The 21,524-nt window shown below is 40.9% G+C and overlaps 4 protein-coding genes across 8 annotated transcripts; 3 read left to right on the plus strand and 1 right to left on the minus strand.

Moving 5' to 3' along the window:
• Nucleotides 1-209: 209 nt before the first annotated feature.
• LOC124343137 (protein toll-like) lies at nucleotides 210-4,448 on the plus strand. Its single transcript, XM_046796305.1, has 3 exons — nucleotides 210-3,433; nucleotides 3,516-3,621; nucleotides 3,695-4,448. The coding sequence occupies exons 1-3, from the start codon at nucleotides 624-626 to the stop codon at nucleotides 4,121-4,123; spliced, it is 3,345 nt and encodes a 1,114-aa protein (XP_046652261.1). The 5' UTR covers nucleotides 210-623; the 3' UTR covers nucleotides 4,124-4,448.
• A 521-nt stretch (nucleotides 4,449-4,969) lies between these two features.
• Nucleotides 4,970-6,940, plus strand: LOC124343278 (V-type proton ATPase subunit C-like). Its single transcript, XM_046796549.1, has 9 exons — nucleotides 4,970-5,056; nucleotides 5,114-5,417; nucleotides 5,486-5,672; nucleotides 5,744-5,842; nucleotides 5,903-6,064; nucleotides 6,129-6,222; nucleotides 6,284-6,381; nucleotides 6,444-6,573; nucleotides 6,646-6,940. The coding sequence occupies exons 2-9, from the start codon at nucleotides 5,132-5,134 to the stop codon at nucleotides 6,745-6,747; spliced, it is 1,158 nt and encodes a 385-aa protein (XP_046652505.1). The 5' UTR covers nucleotides 4,970-5,056; nucleotides 5,114-5,131; the 3' UTR covers nucleotides 6,748-6,940.
• LOC124343313 (S-methyl-5'-thioadenosine phosphorylase-like) lies at nucleotides 6,935-8,885 on the minus strand. The gene is made up of 7 exons (XM_046796619.1): nucleotides 8,751-8,885; nucleotides 8,527-8,672; nucleotides 8,271-8,438; nucleotides 7,887-8,142; nucleotides 7,348-7,435; nucleotides 7,165-7,286; nucleotides 6,935-7,099 (listed from the first exon to the last, which is right to left on the minus strand). Exons 1-7 carry the CDS (start codon nucleotides 8,763-8,765, stop codon nucleotides 7,070-7,072), a joined length of 825 nt encoding a protein of 274 aa, XP_046652575.1. The 5' UTR covers nucleotides 8,766-8,885; the 3' UTR covers nucleotides 6,935-7,069.
• Nucleotides 8,886-9,336: 451 nt separating this feature from the next.
• LOC124343176 (RNA-binding protein 45-like) lies at nucleotides 9,337-18,396 on the plus strand. Of its 5 annotated transcripts, none has more exons than XM_046796389.1 (12): nucleotides 11,589-11,677; nucleotides 13,940-14,184; nucleotides 14,295-14,612; nucleotides 14,678-14,797; nucleotides 14,877-15,086; nucleotides 15,173-15,528; nucleotides 15,871-16,090; nucleotides 16,270-16,369; nucleotides 16,940-17,103; nucleotides 17,435-17,548; nucleotides 17,655-17,811; nucleotides 17,899-18,396. In XM_046796389.1, exons 2-12 carry the CDS (start codon nucleotides 13,975-13,977, stop codon nucleotides 18,087-18,089), a joined length of 2,160 nt encoding a protein of 719 aa, XP_046652345.1. In that variant the 5' UTR covers nucleotides 11,589-11,677; nucleotides 13,940-13,974; the 3' UTR covers nucleotides 18,090-18,396. The 5 variants fall into 5 exon arrangements, with proteins under 5 accessions (XP_046652348.1, XP_046652347.1, XP_046652345.1 ...); XM_046796388.1 differs by lacking the exon at nucleotides 11,589-11,677 and adding an exon at nucleotides 11,930-13,178; XM_046796390.1 differs by lacking the exons at nucleotides 11,589-11,677; nucleotides 17,899-18,396 and having other exon boundaries at nucleotides 13,195-14,184; nucleotides 17,435-17,589; nucleotides 17,655-17,744.
• Nucleotides 18,397-21,524: the final 3,128 nt, after the last annotated feature.

The raw sequence follows: 21,524 nt of genomic DNA on the forward strand, positions 1-21,524 counted from the left end.
ATTGAAGAGAAGGTTGGATTGGTGTTTATTTTAAATTTCAAACTAAGGATTAATCATTCAGAATTCGAATCACAATCGGAACTTTTAATCATGTTTTTAATTAGAGAAAACTATGTTTTAACATTAATAACGTATGTCATTCTATCAACAGAGAAGTCTTTTCAAGCAAATATGTTGTCTAAAAATTATGTTTTTCATTTCGTTCTGAGTTGTACAAGCTTAACCACATTTTAACTTTCCCTCGGCATTTACGTGCAATAAATTCATAAATCATAATACGAAGGTAAATGCATTGCAAGGCCTGTTTGATCGGGGTATCACGTAATGTCACGGGATTTTATAATCTTTGGATATCAGAGAGAGACATCTATGGCTGAAGACATCGTGAAACTTCGTTCACGTTCATTGTGATTCATGCTGGGTAAATAGAATCTAAACAATCCAGAATATAGGTGGCAGGCGCGAACAATGATCACAATAGACTGTAACCCCCCTTGCCAACTCAGGCCTTTGCTCACTTTGTGATGTTGCTATGTTAGAAAGTTCGTAGAATCGGGAAATGGGAACGTCACATTGTAAACGTCAAGGTCATGAATCTCGTATCGCTTGTTGAGTGTTGACTAATGAAATACGTTTACTCTAACGAAAAAGTATGTAACAGTTTAGAAATGTCCTACCGTTTTGTGTTGTGCTGTGTTCTTTTTCAAACCATTGTTGTCAGTCAAGAACTAAGTGCTGCTATCGACCAGCATCCAGAAAGTTTTTGGAAATGTTCTCGAAGTGAAAATCCTGAATGCCAATGCTTTCCGAAGACAAATGGCGATTTCAACTTACAATGTTCAGTTGGTGAGGGTTCTATTTCAGCAGATTATAAAGCTCTTAAAGACAATGGTGACAGTTCATTTGAAATTCAGTGTTCATGTGATGAAACCAACCTTCTCACAGAATCTGTTTACAAATATGTTAAAGGAATTCCAACTAGCAATATTTCATTTCTGAAATTCAATTTCTGTCCACTTCCAAAGGATAGTTTGTCCACATTCTTAGGGAGGCATATGAATCTCAGCTTCATTCAGAGAATTGCACTTCGTTCATGCTCTCCTATTCAAACTCTTCATCATGATTCATTTCGGAACATGCCACAACTTGAAATTCTAAATTTACAGAACAATCAACTTGAAAATTTTCCAGATGATTTATTCGATGATCAATTAAACTTGAAGACACTTTGGCTAGACAGTAACAAACTTCAAAAAATAAGTGGCAAAATATTTAAAAATATTCCTCAACTAATTTCCCTACAATTGGGCTCAAATGTAATAAAACAATTAGAAATTGGTGCCTTCAGTAATCTCCCAAACTTGTTTCAATTGAATCTCCAAAACAATCAACTTGATATACTTCCTTCTGATGTTCTACAATCCCTGGAAAATTTAAAATATCTAGATCTGAGTAATAATAAGCTAACAAGTTTGGACAAGGATGCTTTCCAGTTCAACACACAATTGATAGAACTTTTTTTGCGAAATAACTCGCTTGAAGTACTGCCAGAAGGGGTATTCCGTAATAACAAAATGCTGGAAAAAATATCATTACAATTAAACACCAAGCTCTCTACTGTTCATCGTGGTGTCTTCGAAAATCTAGAGTCTTTGATAGTCCTAGATTTGAGTTATTGTTCCTTCGACCAGTCGTCTTTCAACAAACATGCTTTTTCAAATTTAACCAAACTTGCCAAACTTAATCTGTCACGAAATAAGCTAAATGGATTGCATTCAGATTGGTTCATTGGACTTACTAATTTGACCGATTTGGATTTGTCGTGGAATTCGATTTCAAGCATCGAGGATAATATGTTTAGTAACCTGGGACTTTTGAGTGCCCTCAAGCTCAATGGAAATACCCTTGTTCGAATTGAAGCCAACGTTTTCCGAGGCATTCGAGCCTTGAAAAGCCTATATCTTGAAGATAATCAAATTGAAGTTATCCAACCAGCAGCCATGGAATATTTGAAAGAATTAACTACTATTAATTTAGCACGCAATCGCCTGAAATTCGATGAAGGTCTTGTAAGTCCTCTCGACGGCTGGAAACAATCTCCGCTACAGTACAACTTAAAATTAGAATTAATCGATCTGTCTGAAAACCAAATCGCGGAACTATATTCCGACTGGGGTTTGATGAAATCACTGACTCGCCTCATCTTGAGCCACAATCAAATAACAAGATTTTTCATCACCGACATTGCAATATTATCTCCGACACGAGACTTTACTTTGGATCTTCGTAACAATCAAATCGCACAAGTAGATTTCCAATATGCCAAATTAGTTGACGGACGATCGGACGATGGAAAAACTGAAGATCCGATCGCGAAAAAGATAGTGTTTCTTGATGACAATCCCCTGTTATGCGATTGTGATGCATACTTTATGGCACAGTACATGAACCGATCAATGCCAGCCGTAAGGCATTCTTGGAAGATAATTGCACCCAAGCTAACCTGTGAGCAGCCAGCCTCACTTTCCGGCATCGCGCCTACTGAAGTTAATCCTTCTCAGTTTCTTTGCAATTGCCCTGCAACCCCTGGAAACAAATGGCCTTGCGACTGTAATCTACGGCCAGTGGATAGAACAGTGTTGTTTAACTGTCAACACAAGAACCTAAAGGAAATCCCTACAAACTTACCCAAACTTACCGGCGCACTCTCCGATTACAAGATTCAAATGAATCTTTCGTCCAATTCGATTAGTATCGGACAAGTCAACCCAAACTCGTTTAACTGTTGCACAGATGTGACCACGCTAGACTTGAGCAAAAACGGAATGGAGTCTTCAGTGTTTGATACTCTCAATTGGGCTCCAAATCTACTCCTCCGTTTCCCTAGTCTCAATCGACTAGACCTTACTTATAATAATTTCAATTCGATTCCTAATGGAGTTATTGATGCTTGGAATGGAACGCGCAATTTAACTTACAGTTTAAGTGGAAACCCTTGGAGATGCGACTGTACAAACCTGGCGCTACTGAAATTCATATATGGTTCATGGAAACGCGTGGAAGATTTCAACCAGATGAGGTGTGATAATGGACTATTTATTTCTGAATTGTCTGTTGAAAAATTATGCCCATCGCTGAATGCAGCGTCGAAATATTTGACTATAGCTATGCCAGTTTTAGCTTTGCTGGTATTTTGTATATGCACGATATTTTACCGTTCTCGACGAGTAATACGTGCCTGGCTTTACAACCGCCAATTTTGCTTATGGTGCGTTGTTCAAGAAGAAGAAGAAGAAAATGACGATCGAATTTATGACGCTTTTATCAGCTTCTCTCACAATGACGAGAAATTTGTCGATGAGCTTGTGGCCCAACTGGAGCGACCTCCGGTTGGTTTGCCCAATTACCAACTTTGTCTTCATCATCGCGATTGGTAAATTAAATTTTTCATTATTATTATTTATTTTTTTTTCTAATAACCCAGTGCGTTAAACGCAAAATGATAAATATTACAGGTTGGCAGGTGAATGGATTCCTGATCAAATTGTTCGCTCGGTGGCTTCTTCTAAAAGAACGGTTGTAATCTTGACCGAAAATTTCTTGGACAGTTTTTGGGGAAAGGTAAACAAACCAGAATTGTCTTAAATATCAGAATTTATCTTTGTAATATGATTTTTTGTTTTATTTTTTCCAGCTGGAATTCCGAACTGCTTATCAACAGGTGCTTAAGGATAAACGCATGCGACTTATTGTTATCGTAAAAGGAGAACTTCCTCCGAGAGACAAAATGGATACAGAGCTTCAAACTTACCTTTCCTTGAATACATATCTGAAATATGATGATCCGTTTTTCATGGAGCGACTACGATACGCCTTACCCCACAAGAAAAACACTATTGAGCCTGGTTCAAGAATAACGCAAGCGATTATCAAACATAGTGACTCGGTCGGCAAAGATCAAGCAAACGGACTTAAGCCCAATCATCTTCCATCCTTGCCATTTCTCACTGATCGTGAAAAACAAAAGATACATGTGATGTTGCCTCCTGATATCGAAATGTCTCTGACACCGACCAGTTCAGCAAGTTCAACGGCCCCCTTTTTCCCTCATTCTCCGAAGTGAGGCGATCGAGTTTGATTTTTGGATATGAATGTGTCGCTTGTGAAGCATATATGTATGTGCTTGTTTTGCCTTATAACGTGTCTTGAAGTGCAATCTAGTTTATTTGGTACAAAGTTCGTAGATGTAACATCTTTTTAGCGCTAACTCACATTATGGGAAACAATATTAATGCGGCTAATGTTTGTAATTCTTTCTGGTGACTTGTATTTCTATCGCGCTTTCTTTCGCATTGTGTAATTGCTATGAATACCTTTTGAAATCAATGTGTATGTTGTGTATTCGGAAAAATTTTGTTTTATAAATCATCGTCATTATAACAAAGAAAACCATACTTCTTTTTTCCGACATTTTTTTACTTGTCTTGTCCGCATTTGCCATAGGCCTACTCACCTACTGTTATATTTTTTTTAAATCGTTCCTGAACACTATGACGAATAAGGTTTCGTTTAAACTTGCGTTTATTTTTATTATTATTAAATACTTCAACAGTTAAATGAGAAAAAGCTGGCTAACAATCGATCAAAATATGAGACAATAATGAAAGATACAAAATCATGTGTAATAGGCCCGACAGTAATGAAACGGTCAAGGGGAAAAAATCGTTTGAAAAGTGCAAAGCCGCCTTTAACGCCAGCTATTACCCGATTTAAAATATTTTATATCCATACATGTGTGCACATGTCATTTACTCAGTATGACAGAAAGCTTTAGATTGTTCGATACAAGAGATTTTTTTCCAGAAATATAAGATCTATAAATAATACAGCCATCTCGAATTTCAATATATTCCGCTTGTGGCGCTGCGAGAAGCAGCTAAATTTCAGCGCAGCCCAACTTGATGCTTGATATGACAAAACTTGGTCCGGCCTTTTTATAAGTAGGAAACCTTAGATCACATGACAGTCTCCTGACTTGACGAAGAGAACTGAAGAGGTAACCGCGATGTTTTGACTGTTATTCTTCTAAATTCTAAATCTTTTTCGTGTGCAGTACCACCAACAAATCAGGATGACTGAATTTTGGTTGATTTCCGCTCCTGGCGATAAAACCTGTCAGCAAACTTTTGACAAATTGAACGATGTACTTCACCATCAAAACAATTTGTCTGCAAATTGGAAATTCGCTGTTCCTGATTTGAAAGTGGGCACTCTTGATCAGTTGGTAGGTCTCTCTGATGATTTGGGTAAGCTTGATATCTATGTTGAACAAGTAAGTAGGAAAATTGCTCTCTATCTGGGTGAAGTTTTGGAAGATCAAAGAGATAAGCTGGCCGAGAACTTACTTGCCAATGGAGGTATTTACTATTAAGTAATGAATAGTACTTAGTGACAGTGTTTTACAACATTTACTCTTCCTTTCTAGTTGATTTGGTCACCTATCTAACTAGATTTCAATGGGATATGGCCAAGTATCCAATCAAACAATCCCTTCGCAACATTGCTGATATAATAAGCAAGCAAGTAGGACAGATTGAAACAGATCTGAAATCCAAATCATCTGCATACAATAACTTGAAGGGCAACTTGCAAAGCTTGGAGAAAAAACAAGTGTAAGCAATCTTAAGAATTTTACTGATCTACCATCTATTTGACATTTGCCTGATTTCATTTCGGTTTTCAGTGGAAGTTTGGTTACTCGCAACCTTGGAGAATTGGTAAAGAAGGAGCACTTTGTCCTGGATTCTGAGTACCTAGTTACTCTATTGGTCATTATCCCCAAGTAAGGAAAAATGTTTTAAAACATACCAATTGGTACAGAAGTTAAACCTATGAGGAATAGGGCAACAATCCAAGATTGGTGGGACAAGTATGAAAAACTTACTCCGATGGTGGTTCCACGCTCATCGCAGTTGGTCACCCAAGATGGTGAAAATGCTCTGGTTACCGTCACTCTTTTCCGCAAAGTTGTAGATGAGTTTAAACACCATGCTCGCGAACATAAGTATTTCAGACAAAAGTATGTTTTTTTATTAAATAAATTATCATAAGTTATTATTTATTTAAAGGTTTGTAGTTCGCGATTTTACCTATAACGAAGAAGAGTTGGCCGCTGGCAAGAACGAGATTACCAAGCTGGCTACTGATAAAAAGAAGCAATTCGTGCGTATACTTATTTAGTTAAAATGGATCACACATTTAAAAATAAAATACCATTTAACAGGGCCCATTGGTGAGGTGGTTGAAGGTGAATTTTAGCGAGGGATTCACGGCTTGGGTTCACGTGAAAGCTCTTAGAGTCTTCGTTGAATCTGTACTCCGGTAAAATTTGTTTAAATCCTATCAATAGACCAATAGAATTAGAATAATTAATTATTTTGCAGTTATGGACTACCCGTAAACTTCCAAGCAATGCTACTGCAACCTAACAAAAAATCAACTAAACGTTTACGAGAAGTGCTTAGCCAGTTGTACATACACCTGGATAACTCTGCCCTTCAAAGCGCTCACGATGTAAGTAAAATAGCAGCTTTTTGAAAATATCTTATCGAAATTAAACTCTATTCGGTTATTTTCATTTCACAGAACGTCGACATTCCCGGTTTGGTTTTCGGTCAATCGGAATATTATCCGTATGTTTACTACAAAATAAACATTGACATGATAGATGTACCGGGAAAAATTTAAACCATCTGCTTAAGCCAATTGTAAAGTGGAGGTTATTTAGCGCTTTCTCTCTTTTCAGATTTCTTTTTCAGATGAATTTATGTCTTAGCTAACATTCCTCTTTCACTCCTTTAAAAATGGTGTTCTATACTGATAAAGGTGTTTCCAGTTGTGCATGTGTATAGTCAACCAGTAATAAATCCCGAAAAACGTTTACGTTCTCAATGTAATCCGTGGTTATTGTCATATTACACAACATTGATTAAAATTCTATGTTAAGTAACTAATGAATGATGTTGCACAATTTTGGAAGAAACGTTATGGGGGATTGACAGATAATAAGTCAAGCCATAACGCTATTTTTAACCGTTTCCTGTAAAAGGAAATGTAAGTACACAGTTTTTCTTATCGAAATTGGTTAACCTCTTTAGTCTTTACCTTAAGTTCCTGAATAGTAACAGACCAGTCAACTTTCGCAATAATGGGAACTGCAGCACACAGAAGTTGAGTAACTTTTCCAACATTTTCACGGAACGTTTTCAATGCAAGCTCTACATTGACTGTTAACGAAAATAAATTTAAGTTAAAAAAAATAAACTTGATGATGCAATAAATATCCACCTTTTTCATTATGCGGGTGCCAACAGTCGTAATCAGTAGCCATAGCTATGGCAGCATAGCAAAGCCCAGCTTCTTTAGCCAAAACACACTAAAGTAATACCAAAACCAAAAAACAAACAAATTAATACTTCAACAGATTTGCATGGGGCTGTCCATAGACGACGTCACGTAATTTTTTGTCATTATTTTTTATCCCATCCCATCCATTTCCCTGCGTGTCACGACCGTAAAAAAAGTTACTCCCCCCCAACAAACGACGTAATTTTTTAGACCCTTCAACTTTCCCATATTAATACAGTTAAATTTTATTTTATTTTGAAATTTCTTTCTTCATAAATAATTTAGTTTTCTATACTGCAAGTTCTTGAATCCAATTTCTAATAAGACCCTCCCCATCATCTTCAACCGTTACAAGTGGCCACGCTACCCCCTCCCCTCCCCTAAATGTGCGAATCGTTTATGGGCAGCCAGCCCCTATGTAGAAATTTAAGAATTTTCTAGGATGATAAAGAATTTTTAAATGTTTCAACAAAAATTACCTCTGGAACAGTTGTCATGTTTATTACATGACCACCCCAAGATTTGAATAGAAAGCTTTCTGCCTTGGATGAGAACCTTGGCCCTTCAATAGTGATACAAGTACCTGTAGCGTGTACAGGTATGTTGGATTCTTCTGCAGCTTGTTTTAAGCAAGAGCGAGTAAGTCCACAAAAGGGTTCATCGACTGGCAAATGACAAACACCACTCAGCTTTTCACATGTTCCATCATAAAATGTTTGAGCTCTTTTGGTAGTTCTGTTTTTTTGTGGGTCAAGGAAATTTGAATTTTAAGAGAAAGGGTGAATTTTATTAATTTTTAATAAAGGAGCCCTAACAAGAAGCTGTTAGGCTACTGGAGGCTGTAAATAAATGTTTTGTTTCACCTGTCTATGAATTGATCGAGAATTACAAGATCACCAGGAGCTATTTCTTCCTGCAAGGAGCCACAGGCAGTTGAAACAATAACATGGGTGCATCCTTCTTCTTTCAATGCCCAAATATTGGCTCGGTAATTGATATTGGTGGGCATTATTCCATGTTTACGATTGTGTCTGGGAAAAGAAATAAAAGATTACACAGTTAGCCATGAAGCAATTTATTTTTTAAATACTTTTGGGTAATAAATGGTATGTTCATCACCTGGCAAGTACAACACATTCAACCCCAGAAATTTTCCCGCAAACGAGATTATCGGAAGGTTCACCGAAAGGAGTAGTTACAGACTTTTCAACAGGATCTATCAACGCATCCAATGAATAGAAACCGGACCCACCGATGATACCAATCTATGTGTATCATAATTACAGATTCAAAACAATTCCTCCTTAATTCGTGACTACTTCTATATTATTTTAATTTCTCACCTTCACTTTAGACATGTTAAGAATAGGAAAGCAACCACGTGTGTGATCCGTGTAATCTCGAATGGACACAGCAGAAGATGGGAAAGATCGAAGATTGTGAAGCACTGGACTGGACTGGCGTGGCGACTGGAGCAGTCGACGTAATTTAAATCGGTGACAAATTGATAATGAAGTTTTGATTTTCTCCGAAAGATGCCAGCGGCTTCATCGAAAATAGAAAAGATTTATAAATTAAATATTATAAATGGCCTAAAAAAATTTAATTTATTAGTAAGTTTTAATGGGTTTTAATATGAAATAACCCTTAGAATCGTGAACACTACGTTTCATTTCGTACGTGAGAGAAAAACAGAAAAATAAAATATTTCATTTGTGAGATAAGCTTGCATTTTCTTATCCAGCTTACGAAAGGAACCCTAAACTAATTCTCTGAAATAAAAATTATATTACGGTGATAAATATACAAGATATAAATCAAAGATGCAGAATCTCCTATCGATCAGGACAGACTCACTCACTCACAGCAGCTGAAGTTTAGTGAAGTTTGAAAATAGGCGCTTTCGAGGGTGTTGTTTAGTATGTTATAGCAGACGACCGCAATCTTTATCGATGACGTAGACTCCAAAACTTTTGGGGAAGAGAAGAAGAAAGTGTAAAGGGTGAAAAATGGCTGATAGAAAGCCAAGTGTATTGGATCGAGATTCCCATCCTTCATTAAAAGAGAGCAAACAAGACGAACCCCCAAACTCAAGACTTTTTATCGTATGTGGTAAATCAGTGACAGAAGATGATTTTCGCGAAGCCTTTCACAAATACGGAACTATTGAAGAAATTTGGATGGTCAAGGATCGAACAACAGGGGAGCCCAAAGGTATTCAACTTTCTCTAAATATTCGTTTCCGAGAACTTTATCTTATCTAGATAGCCTTTCTCTCTACTATTGTGCTTGTGCTCGGAATGATAAGAGAATTGTAAACAACAGCCCTCAAAGTATCTACTATATGGGCTATTAATGTGTTTTGAAATTCTCATTCATCATGTTGACACACACATTCTTTTTTATCTAGGTGTGGCTTACATAAAATTTTCTAAGACATCTGAAGCTGCAACAGCAATGGAAGAAATGAATGGCCGCTGCATAGGGTGCCATCCCAGGCCACTAAAAGTTTTGATTGCTCACAGTCGTGAGCAAGGATCAAGAAGAGATTCAAATGAAGAAGAAAGACTGTTGCGATTATTTGTTGTTGTTCCCAAGTCCATGAATGATTCAGAGTTAAGAGATCACTTTGCTCAGTTTGGTGACATAGACTATGTTTCAATTGTTAAAGACAAAAACACCAAAGAAAGCAAAGGCTTCGCGTATGTAAAGTATCATCGTGTCTCACACACTGCCAAAGCCTTTGAGTGTTGTGAACGATCATTCAAACCCGTGTTTGCTGATCCCAGACCCCCTAAGCCAATGCACGCAGATAGCTCACAGTCCAATATTGGCAGTGCTTCTTCAACAACGAGCAACTACGATGTGTTCCCCTACGAAAATCATACCGCTGCAAGTACTGAAGGGTTTTCTCGCCTCGCTGTAGTCGCGTCTTCATCTGTAAATCAAGATCAACTATGGAAATTGTTTGATATTATTCCCGGTTTGGATTATTGTGAAAAGAGAGAAACGAAGAATCGCCAGGTAAAATCGAATGGGAATTTGAGTAAATTTGAACGCAATTTAAATCTTAACGTATTTTATAATTTTACAGCAAGGAAGGTGTCAGTACACTGCCGTGTACAATAATGCTCAAGCAGCGTCTTACGCGAAAGAAAAGCTTCACGGCTTTGAATATCCACCTGGACAAAGACTAATCGTTAAATTTGATTACATCAGTTCAGAACCAACTCGTAGTACTTCATCAGGTACACTTCCTACAACTACAGTTCAATCCTCCGTTCAATACGCAGGTCAGCTTTCTATTGTGTATGCTTATGTTTTATTCATGTCTTTTAAATGCATTTCTCTTTTTTCCACTTTATCTGCCACAGGGGTAAATTGCTTGACCCCAGTTGGATCTGGTGCTAGGTTACCATTTTTATCTGGGCTGCAAGGACAAGGAGGGATGGAAAATAACGTTCAGCCTGTACCTACAACGAATCCATCGCCAGTTGGCGCGCCTTATCACGGATTGATAGCGCCAAATAATGCTGCTCGAACAGCAGCACTCCACAATAATTTAGCTACGTTAGCCGAAACGATTGCACAGGCAACGTCGTTGATCCAAGCTGCCGGATTAGGGCAAGGTTTCCTCCAATCTCCATCGAAACATGCGGTAAACGGCACAGACGAGCGGAATGAATTGATGGGCCATTTGGAAATGTTGGGAGCTCTGTCTACTCAAGGGATCCCACTCTCGCCTAACCAGGCACCAACTAATAATAATTATCAGGGTGAAACCTATGACCCTTCTTATTGTTCTGTCAAACTTCCTACTCCTCAGCCTCTAGCCCCAATGGATTCTCCTGTTGGAGAGAGGTAACCATCTTCTTTGTGTTGTCATGACACGGATGACGCATTCATTCTTTTCCTTGTGCTTTATCTAGGTTATTTATAGTTTGCCAGCCTACGCCGCCTCCGATCTATGTACTGAAGGATATTTTTGGCCGTTTCGGTCACCTCATTGACGTCTACATGTTGGGTGGCAGATCGTGTGGGTACGCCAAGTATGCCGATAAGGACTCCGCCGACAGAGCGTTAATGGTACAAACAAGCAATTAGTCGCTCGTCTCATTTTATTCTCTGCATGACGCAAGCTTATGGCTTATGACAGACTTTGCACGGGCAAGAAGTCTGTGGTTCCCGATTAAAAGTGATGACTGCCGAACCTCCCAACGCGACCAACAACGATACTCTCCGTAAACGAATCCGCATCGAAGAGCAATAGGTAAGATTTCATCTTTTGCTTTTGCACTGCGCAAACACTATCTTTACTACTATCAGCAAAATTTTCCACGCTGGGTTTTTTTTTTTTTTTTTATTTGTTTTATTTTATTTTATTTATTTATTTTTTATTTAATTGGCTCAAAAAAATTACGATTAAAACCAGCAAAGTAAGGTGTCTTGATTTGTGTATTTGTTTTCCGTTCACTAAGTTTGGATTGGTTTTCACGATTGACATTTGTTTTCCTCATGCCAGCAAACTCCCCGACCGACCGTTGTGTTGACGGACCTTGGACGACCCGACTACGACTGCGGCTTATACTCTAGTTAACAAACAACTGCACTCGTTAGAATTAATTTCCGTTAAAAAAAAAACTGAATCAACGTAGTATAAAAGAAAATACTGTACTGTTTTGATACGATGGGACGAATTTCTGCCAACAGCGAAAGCTCTTTAGCGTTGATCCGACCTGTGCTCCCCTTACGACGAACAAATTTGCGAGATCGGGTCGTAGTATACTGATAACCTTCCTCGATCACGTAATGGGATAGTTGGGAACGAATAATTTCCTTGACTTAGCATGGGAGATCATTTTTGTGTCGTAGTTTATTTTGTGAGCTCCTCCCGGTTCCCCTTCTCATCACTTCGTACTTCCCTGATTGACTCGTTGCGAGTGGGAAATTTTCAAAGCGGGACGGGGGTAAAAGCAGAAGGGTAAAGAAGAAGTTGAAAGTTGATCTAAAATAATTTCGTAGCCGCAGCTTGTTTGTCAATATGTGTGTGTGTGTGTGTGTGTGTAATTGCGTGTCCGTGTACGCCCAAAGCCTTTTTTTTTTCACTTCTCCTGCTCTTTCTCGCTATTCCTCGAAGCCGGTTGTTTTTAAGTAGACGCAGCTACACTCGCGATTCAAAACAAAACAAAAATCAGAAAAACTAATAAGTATTCGATGTTACATGCCGTCCGTTCATCTTGTGGTTCTCGGAACACAGAAAACGCATTTCCTTTCATTGAAAATGTACAATATTATTATTATTATTGAATTTGGCGGTATCGCTACCGCTCTCCGTTGGTCTGATTCAGATACTCTCACTAGAATTTTTTTTTTTCCCTCTCCCAAAAATTTTTTTACTCTTTTCTTTTGTGTGGGGAATTTATTAAGAAACGTTATTTACGAATCGTTGATATAATATCGTTCTCTTTCATACTTTTTTTTTTCCCGGGTGATGAATACACTACTTACAATGTTTACAAGTAACAACCAATACTTATTGAAAGAAATCCAAAGACCGGCGTCTTCTCGACGCCAATATTTTTCATTGATTGTCTGCCCTCCCGACACTCCCCCCTCCCCCCCAGTCCTTGTGTAATGCTAAGAGGCACGTGTGACGAGGTGACTTCGTTCGCGACGGGAAGATATCGGGACGACGCGACGTGACGCTGTGTGAAACTGTGTGATCAAAAAATTTACGTAACGCTCCACGAGACGTGACCACCCCATTTCAGGTAACTTGAATGCATCACTTGTCATCGCTTTTGATGTCAAATGTTCGTTTTTGACTCTTTAATTTTCTTTGTTTTCGCCTCTTTTTTTAAATAATGGAGGACTATCGACAATTATTTAAGAATTGCAGACGGTATGAATGAACGTACAGTTAGCACCGTCCTTCTGTTCACGACATGTTTTTCTTCCTTTTATCTCCAAGGCTTTTAAAAATCCATTGCACATTTCGACACAATAGCGTCTAAACTAGAGAGACTAAGCAACCAGCTTTTAAGGCTTGTAAGTTGTACACGTCTCAAAGCATTGTGCTCCTAATCGCAAGACATTACCATACTTAATTGGCTTTGGAAGGGGTTTTTTCTTCTTCTATGTACGTGTTTTTAATCCGCTAGTTAAGAAATTTTATTTCGGAAGCCACACTTTTGTTTGACATTTGGATGGTCTTGCTCAATATACTTGCGCATTCTTAAGTAATAAATCTACGCACGACGTGAGATCATCCGACAGGTGTACGCCTTAGCGACGTGAAACGGTAATGATAAGGGGCCTTTTGATCGTCGTGATATCCATCTTATCTGCATGTTACCCAAGCTGACTTCGCATGAGATAAATTAGATTTTCTCGTCGTGAGTCGCTGTTATTTACTTCGAGTTGGTGTGTTTCCTACTCTGTTTTCGTTATATGGTGGTTGGGTTCCGTGTGTCCCAGTGTCTGATTCTCTTGCTGTAACAATTAATTCCCTATTTGTGCGCGTTCAAACCAGAAAACGCCAAGGAAAAGACTGCCAGCTACGTCAGAATGCCTCTAGTCGTGACCGACAAAGAAGCGGCCAAACACAAAAATCGTGGCGGCGTCTTGAATAAATTCGTTCGTCGCTCTCGCACCCTCAATGAAGAAAAGCTTCCGACCAAAGAACGTTCGAAACCGCATCCCCGTCATGCCAGCCAATCGTTGGAAGACTTGGTCCGTTGCGCCATTTGCCTGGAACAACTCATCCGTCCAACCATGGTAATTATTGTTCCTTCTCAAGTTGTTAATAATGTCGTAAATTCTCTCCAGCTGATAAGATAAAGAAATGCTCTTTCATGTTTCGTTTTTCTACTTTTATGAACAAGTAGTTGCCGTGTCAACACACTTTCTGCTTGGCCTGCCTGAAGATCTACGCCCGGAAGAAACCGACAGTCATCGGCTGCCCTACCTGTCGGCTCGAGGTGACTCTTCCGTTGGAAGGCATCAGTGCCTTGCCCACCAACATCCTCCTGCAGGCTTTCCTCGAGTCGATTGCAACAACAGGCTCCGCTAATGGCGGAAGCGACAACCTGTCGAAAGATGACAGCGTTTCATCATCTCGGACGGCTAGTAAAACAAGCGCTGCTGTTTGCGTCCGTTGCTATGGCAGCTCTCCGCACGATTCAACATGTCCGCACTGTAATCAAGTGAGTTGAATGGGAATTATTCAGTTGGTTGGCTTTCATTTTTAAATTATTTTATCTATTTGTAGCTCTTTTGCAAGAGCTGCCACCTACTGCACGTTGCCGAACTCAGAAAGGATTGGTCAAGTGTAATTGATGACTTGTTTGCAGAAAAGCAGCGCATCTCCATGATCAAAGAAGAATTTAGGGTAAGTTCCGCAATCGGGACGCATTGATTCGATTTGCTTCCTTTGGTGATCCCGATTGTTAATTGAATTCGTCTGCCAGGTGCGCTGCAAGAAACTCCGCAACAACATCCGAGCCACCGTCGCTATTCAAGTGCAACAATTATCGGAGAAGCAGGATCAATTGCTCGCCGAGTTGAAAACGTGGAGCGAGAACGAAGCGACCAAATTCACTCAAGTCGAACAGCTTTGTGATCAAATCCTGGATCAAACGCCGACCATCGGCTCGTCTGACGAGGAGCCAATTCCCGACGTGAGTCAAATCAAAGAAGAATTTTTTTTTAAATATCTGCCGATGCATCGATTGCCAACGTTATGTCTTTTCTCTTGAAACTGTAGACGAACGTGCTGAAGCGGTCGGAAGCCATCCTGCAGACGGCGCGGCAGTGCGGCACGACCCGGTTGATGTTCGATAGTGAAGAGCTGTCGCTGACTTGTCAATCGACCGAGATGGACGGTGGAATAGGCGCATGCATCGCAGCCCCATCCTCATCGGCTTCTGCTGCAGCACTTCACGCTTCGACCATTCACAACGAGTCATCGGCCCACGGCCGTCGAAAGAGCCGACGAGTGCTGTTCGTCGAGCCCGGCGTCGAGTCTGTCCATCCGACTCCTCCTCACTTGGATTCACCCACCGAATCCAAAAAGACGACCGAATTTCTGTCAACTGCTGATGAGAGGTCGCTCTATTATAGGTAATTAGACACGCCCGCTCAGCATATGCACCGTGGATGGAGTTGGCGGCTGAAAAGTTGAGAGCCAAAAGTGGAAACTACAGCGAGAAGGCAAAGGAGGAGCAGGGCGACCTAGAACGGGAGTTGTAGCCCTGTGAGCGATGTTTTCAGGATGCGGGATAGGGGGGAAGTAGAAATAAATCATTCACCAAGTCTATGGGTTTAACAGTGTGGCCCCGTTTCGAACCACACGTGTGTGTGTGTGATGGAGAGAAAAGGTGGTCTGGCACAGTCGACACGTCCATGTGTTATAATATAGTCTCAAATAACAGCGAGATAAATGTAGAATGTTTGATTGTTCAGGTCGCTGTCCGGTCATCTGCGCCATCGCATCACGTCGACACTTTTACAACGCCCAGCCGGCGTGGCCGTTTCTCCGTGGACAGGCGAAACGTATGTGGCGGCAACTGATAGCCATCGCGTTTACGTCATCGATAAGAGTGGCAAAATAGTGAAATCCTTGGGAAGTCCATATCGATCGAACGATCGCCTAGGTGGCGGCACTGCTGACACCTCCGCTAACGTAAGTGTCAACGCGATAACTAATGACCTTTTCCTTTGTTAAATTTATTTTGAGAATAGATATATCTCATTTCGTAATGTCTGTCGTCGCTCTCTTTCTTTGTTAATCACTTTCTTCTTCCGCTTTGGCGTGACCTGACGGCTAAAGTTACGTTTATTTCTTTTTCTTCTTTTGTTCAGGGAGTGACAACGACGTCTGCGTCGAATGCTAATTGCGGGACCTTTCTTTGCCCGTTCGGCATAGCCTTCTCGACGGTGGCCGAAGAGATTTACGTCACAGGTAGAGACACAAATGAGCAACGGCTGATGAAAACGACGACGACGACGACGTCTGGCACAAAGAACAAAGAGGGTGGGAATCTTTTGCCGACGTCCCGACGTCCGCTCTTCCCAACAAGAAGAGCAGCTCTGATAATTAATTGAAGCTTCCTCCGCGATGCGATAGCGCAATTTGAAGAGGGGTGCGATTCGAGAAACAATCAAACGTCGTCGTCGTCCTTTTTTTGGAACCTCGTATAGCTTTGATGATGATCGCATTGGAAATGAAAACAATAGTTGATTGGCTGCTGCCTGAAGCCAGCAGTAGATTGACCGGATATGAAGGAATCAGCAGGATTAAGTCTGAGCCAGAGAGACTGCTGTGTATACCAATTTCGTTAACTGACTTGATGAAGCGTGACGTGATTCGTTCCTCCATTTTCGGTTGTCTAAACGAATCACGTATTTGACGTATTGAATGAATTCTTATATTGACATTGTTTCTTAGCTTCTTTCCCTTTTTTTGGTCGTTTTCTCATTTCCGCTCTGATCCTCTTTTCTTCTTCTTCTTTTTCTGTACCTGATCTACCAGACAAGTGGCTCAATTGTATTCAAGTCTTCAACAAAGAGGGTGTCTACGTACGTCAGATCGGTGTCAAAGGGACGTCTCCGGGCCATTTCCGCTCACCCGAAGGCATCGCCGTCGACTTCAAAGGAAACATTTACGTCTGCGACACGTGCAACGACCGAGTCCAGGTGTGCATTTGAATTTCATTTCATGCTCTGGCTGCTATTCCATTTCAGTTGATGTATTTTGCGTTGAATTTTCGAGAGGGGGGAGAAGGGCGTGCCTCTCAGACCAACAAAGGAAAAATAAGAAAAAAGAGGCAATCTAGTATTTTATCGATTGGGCCAGCAACTGCGGCAGCCCTTGCTACACACCTAACTAAGCCTTAAGCCAAAGCCGAGAGAGAGAGACAAAACCCCCTCCCTTCACCATCTAACGATTGTGTCTTCCTTTTTCATGTCGGGGCTTCGATGGCGCTGCTGCTGCTGCTGCTGCTGCTGCTGCTGCTCCGGTAACAAGGTTCTTGATCGAAATGGCGTCTATTTCCGCGAATTGGGCGTCGTCTCGCCAATGACCCTTCCCGGTGGGAAGCTCTACCAAAAAAGGGAATTCAGCGAGCCCACTGGAGTGGCGGTAAGAGTTAGAGTTGGCTTCGCAACCGGAAGTTGAATGAGGTTGACATTTTCCAACAGAAAAATATTATAATCATTTGTTTGGCGATTGGTGTATTTTTTTTAAGGTCTCGCCGGATGGATCGCGAATAGCCGTCTGCGATTTTGGTAATTGCAGGATCAAAGTATTTGGCTCCAATGGCGAACTGTTGGTCGTTTTCGGTTTCCGGGGAACTCAGCGGGGTCAATTTCAACACCCGGAATGTCTGGCCGTCGATGACCAAGGTTCGTTTCCTTGGAAATTTTTGAATTTAATTGAATTATCTTTTACTATCTTATTCCGTATTTTGTTTTTATTGATGCTACTTTCAGGGTTCATTCTAGTCGGCGACAATGGCAACGGGCGGATTCAAATTTTCCGTCCCAACGGCAACTTCGTTCGCTCTCTCGGGAGCAAAGGATCGGGTCCGGGACAATTTAATTGGATCTCCGGACTGACCCTTTCCAAAGACAGGGATATCATTGCCACCGATTTTAAGAACCACTGCATACAGATCTTTTAATTGGTTCCCAAGCGACCACCTCTCTCGCCTTTATGTACTGGTGGGGGCTCTTGAATTCGTTAGAGGATCACAAAGGAACGGCGGATGGAGGAATATTCAAGGATTCAATGAAGCACAAACCCTCCCCCGAGTTTAAAATCCTTCTGCTCTTATGTAGTCGTTACAATGTCACATCCTTGTAAAAGGGCTCGTTACGCATCCCCCCCCCTACCCATCCCTGAACAGCTTCTTGCCTTTTTACATATCCAATGTATACGAACGTACTGAAGTGTACTGCTCAAATGAAATTACAATTGAATTCACTCTCGCTCGTGATTTTATTGGCGTTTTAACAGGATGCTCAACCCAAACCATGGCAACGTTTTTAGAGACGGATCTGCCAATCGATCGAGAGAAAAATCTGAGCCAAGCAATCACAGCCTTTCATCTACTACTCTTTCGACTAGTATTTAAAAGAATACTAGAGGGGATCGGACCCAGCCAAGAAAGAGAGAAAAGAAAATATATCTAGCCGACGTCATCAACACTAGAGCAGACCACACAATTCTTTTCTGCCAGTCTTTGTCTCTGCCCGTTCTTTGCTGTCGTCTCTAACTTTCCTTCCGTCTCTCTCCTATATGGCCTTTGATTCTTTTCCTTTTTTCTATGTCTGTGTTCAATGGAAGAATTGTTGATTGGTGAGGTTCTTTCTTCTTTTGTCGGAGCCATTACATGTGTTGCAGGATTGGTACACTATGGGGTCAGGCAACTGGAGAGTCTAGCATCTTTCACTTCTTCTTTCTCTTGCCAGTTTTTCGTCCCCATTCTCTTGTAACACCACCACCACCCACCCACGTCTCTCCTGGGAAGCGTGAGTCACGTGTCGTCCTAGAGCCTGCCAAAGGACTGGAATTATCGTACACGCACACATAGAGCGCGAGGAGGCGGGAAGCAACGCCTAGCAACGGGACCAGATAATCTATCTCTCTCGGAGGATTGACCCAATCCTTATCTACATCGTAGGACTCTCATACGCGTCCCCCTCACTAGGCAATAGTAACCGCGTAGAGAGAGAGAGAGCCCGGCATTGTACATATACGTACAGTATAGGAATGGGACTCTGTGTGCTCACGCATTATGGGGTAGTAGGAGCTGTGTGTGTGTGTGTACCGGAGACTCGAGTGGATGTGCCCGCCGGTCTCTTGCCAGTTCCGCCGACTCCCGACTTTATTTATACCGCTGAATATGCAATGTAAAAGGGAGGGTTGCACAATGAGCCTCGCCGGTCTTCATAACTTAGTCTCACTTCCTTTCCTCGACCGTCCTCCTCCCCTCCTTTCCTGTGCAGGATCGAGCAATAAAGCGCCGCCGACCCCTCCTGAAGCTCGTCGTCAAAATCCCGCCAGGCGGAACAGATAAGCGGGAAATCACGAAACTCTGGCGGCCGGTTGAATAATAATCTAGCGATTCACGTTGACTGTGTGTGATGACTCCTGGCTGCTGCCTTATCGCACTGCTGCGCTTCCAACGACAGCCAATGTTATCAGGAGCCATGTTAGCCCGGTGTAGCGCGGCGCAGCAACCCTCCCAACGTCACAGACGTTTCTTTCGTTTAGACATTTGCTTATATTTATCGACTTTTCAGCTTGGGGGGGGGGGGATATTTTTTTTTTTTTTTTTTTTTAACTACACGAATAGCAAGAATGGGAAACTGACGACATCTTATCTAAGTAAGAATAGCCCCATCGGAGACGTTTTGTTTGACGAATAAAGAGACTCATATTTGCCGGGATCGATGGGAGTGTAGGTGGCGGCCAATTGATATTGCAGAGTCTACTACTAGGTTGCACGGAAAAGTGAACGGAGGTGGGAGAAAGATTTGCAGCAAAACAGAAAATGCTCAAAGATTCCAACCACAAGCAGATAAGCCACAACAAGCAGGAAAGTCCTCAAAACCAAAACGACATTGGTGGGAGTTAAGAATAAATAAATGATGATGAATTGATGACACGAACAGTTATTATACATGCTTAAATAAACCCGATTCCTTCAGCGGATGTCAAGCGCGGGTAAAAAACCGCCTTTTTCGTTTTTTTAACGGTTTGATTTTAAGGGGGTCGATAATTAATTTCTATCGATATCTTAATCACGACTAATTAGAAGATTAGTGTCGTCTGCTTTAGTTTTTTTTTCACAGTATGAGCACTGTGAGTTTCGACTTTTTTAAACTTTCGAAAAAGAGACGAAAATTTCAAAAAAAAGAGAACGATCCCTTTTTTTTTTGGAAACGTAACGTGGAGCACGTGCACGAAAACAACATAGATCAAACGAGGTCAACAGATCAAATTACAAAAATGTGATCGTCTTTTGAACTATGGTCTCGCTGCTCTCCAGTCTCCACGCCGCCATGCTGTTTGGCAGGTATGAACTATGAAGAATACCAATGCAATGATCATGGGAGCTAATACATAGAAGAGAAATGTGTTACAAATTTGTGAAATGTAAGATCCTAACTATATAGCATTCATCATGTAAGGCCCCTGTCGATGCTGGCAGTTTGTTTGCAGTTTGCACTATGTAACTTTTTTCCTTTACAGTGCCGATTTGAGGCTCAAGAAGCCAACCAGAAGCCAACATAACAAAACTATTTGCAAGTTTTGCTCGTGCTGGGATAGAAGTGTCATCAGCAACAATCTCAGCATCATCACTTGGGTAATGATTTTCGTTACCTTTTATTATACCTGATGACCTGATGCATGACTTGCATACCTTCAGAGTATTTTATGGAAACCTTAAATTCTTCTGTTTATTAACAATTAGGGTTTACCCACTGTGTCATTTTCAACTTTTCTTTGCTTGTTGTTTCTGTCAATAATGTTTCATAACCCATTTTTTTATTTTTATTCATTTAGATAAACAGCATCCCTCTTGATTGGAGAAACTACCGATGTCGGCCGAGTTAACGGAGCTCTTAACTTTCCTTTTCTTGAAATGTCCTCGTGTACGCCCATGTGAGTGTGGGTGTATTCACGAGGACCTCCAATTCCCTATTCCCACCTGGTGGATTCGACTTATTTTCTGCGAATGGAGCACTTGTGGATGCCTGGCCGTATTTCCCAGGCTTAAAGGTAGGTCAAATGTTTCTCTATTCTCCCTTTGATGACTGTCTGTTGGTGATGTTGATTATAAATCGTTACACAGTTTCCTGAGCTAGGCGTTTGACTGTGCAACTATTTTCTCTTGTCGTTTTTGTTGACTCAGTCAGGAGTCATTGAATAACTTATTTGCAGAAAAACTTGAGGTCAGACTTGTTTTGTACCTCACCACTTTGTCTGTGGATAAAAAAACAAATTCAAAATATTTCAACTTGAATTACTTCAAGCAAAGTGAAACTAGAAAATGTTCTGACCAAGTAGGGACCTGCCCCTCCTCGTTAGAGGAATAATAACAACCCGG

Source organism: Daphnia pulicaria, chromosome 6 (genome assembly GCF_021234035.1).
Source record: "Daphnia pulicaria isolate SC F1-1A chromosome 6, SC_F0-13Bv2, whole genome shotgun sequence".
Taxonomy (NCBI): Eukaryota; Metazoa; Arthropoda; class Branchiopoda; order Diplostraca; family Daphniidae; genus Daphnia; species Daphnia pulicaria.

Excerpts from the sequence above, each read along its gene's own strand:
- LOC124343176 (XM_046796389.1), top strand. The coding sequence starts at position 13,975 with ATGCCTCTAGTCGTGACCGACAAAGAAGCGGCCAAACACAAAAATCGT. Across the intron at positions 16,091-16,269 it reads CTGCTGACACCTCCGCTAAC|GGAGTGACAACGACGTCTGC; the intron begins GTAAGTGTCAAC and ends TCTTTTGTTCAG. Across the intron at positions 17,104-17,434 it reads CGTGCAACGACCGAGTCCAG|GTTCTTGATCGAAATGGCGT; the intron begins GTGTGCATTTGA and ends TCCGGTAACAAG.
- LOC124343278 (XM_046796549.1), top strand. The coding sequence starts at position 5,132 with ATGACTGAATTTTGGTTGATTTCCGCTCCTGGCGATAAAACCTGTCAG. Across the intron at positions 6,223-6,283 it reads CTGATAAAAAGAAGCAATTC|GGCCCATTGGTGAGGTGGTT; the intron begins GTGCGTATACTT and ends ACCATTTAACAG. Across the intron at positions 6,382-6,443 it reads TTCGTTGAATCTGTACTCCG|TTATGGACTACCCGTAAACT; the intron begins GTAAAATTTGTT and ends ATTATTTTGCAG.
- LOC124343137 (XM_046796305.1), top strand. The coding sequence starts at position 624 with ATGAAATACGTTTACTCTAACGAAAAAGTATGTAACAGTTTAGAAATG. Across the intron at positions 3,434-3,515 it reads TGTCTTCATCATCGCGATTG|GTTGGCAGGTGAATGGATTC; the intron begins GTAAATTAAATT and ends TAAATATTACAG. Across the intron at positions 3,622-3,694 it reads TGGACAGTTTTTGGGGAAAG|CTGGAATTCCGAACTGCTTA; the intron begins GTAAACAAACCA and ends TATTTTTTCCAG.
- LOC124343313 (XM_046796619.1), bottom strand. Across the intron at positions 7,436-7,886 it reads ACATGACAACTGTTCCAGAG|TGTGTTTTGGCTAAAGAAGC; the intron begins GTAATTTTTGTT and ends GTATTACTTTAG. Across the intron at positions 7,100-7,164 it reads TTACTATTCAGGAACTTAAG|GAAACGGTTAAAAATAGCGT; the intron begins GTAAAGACTAAA and ends TTCCTTTTACAG.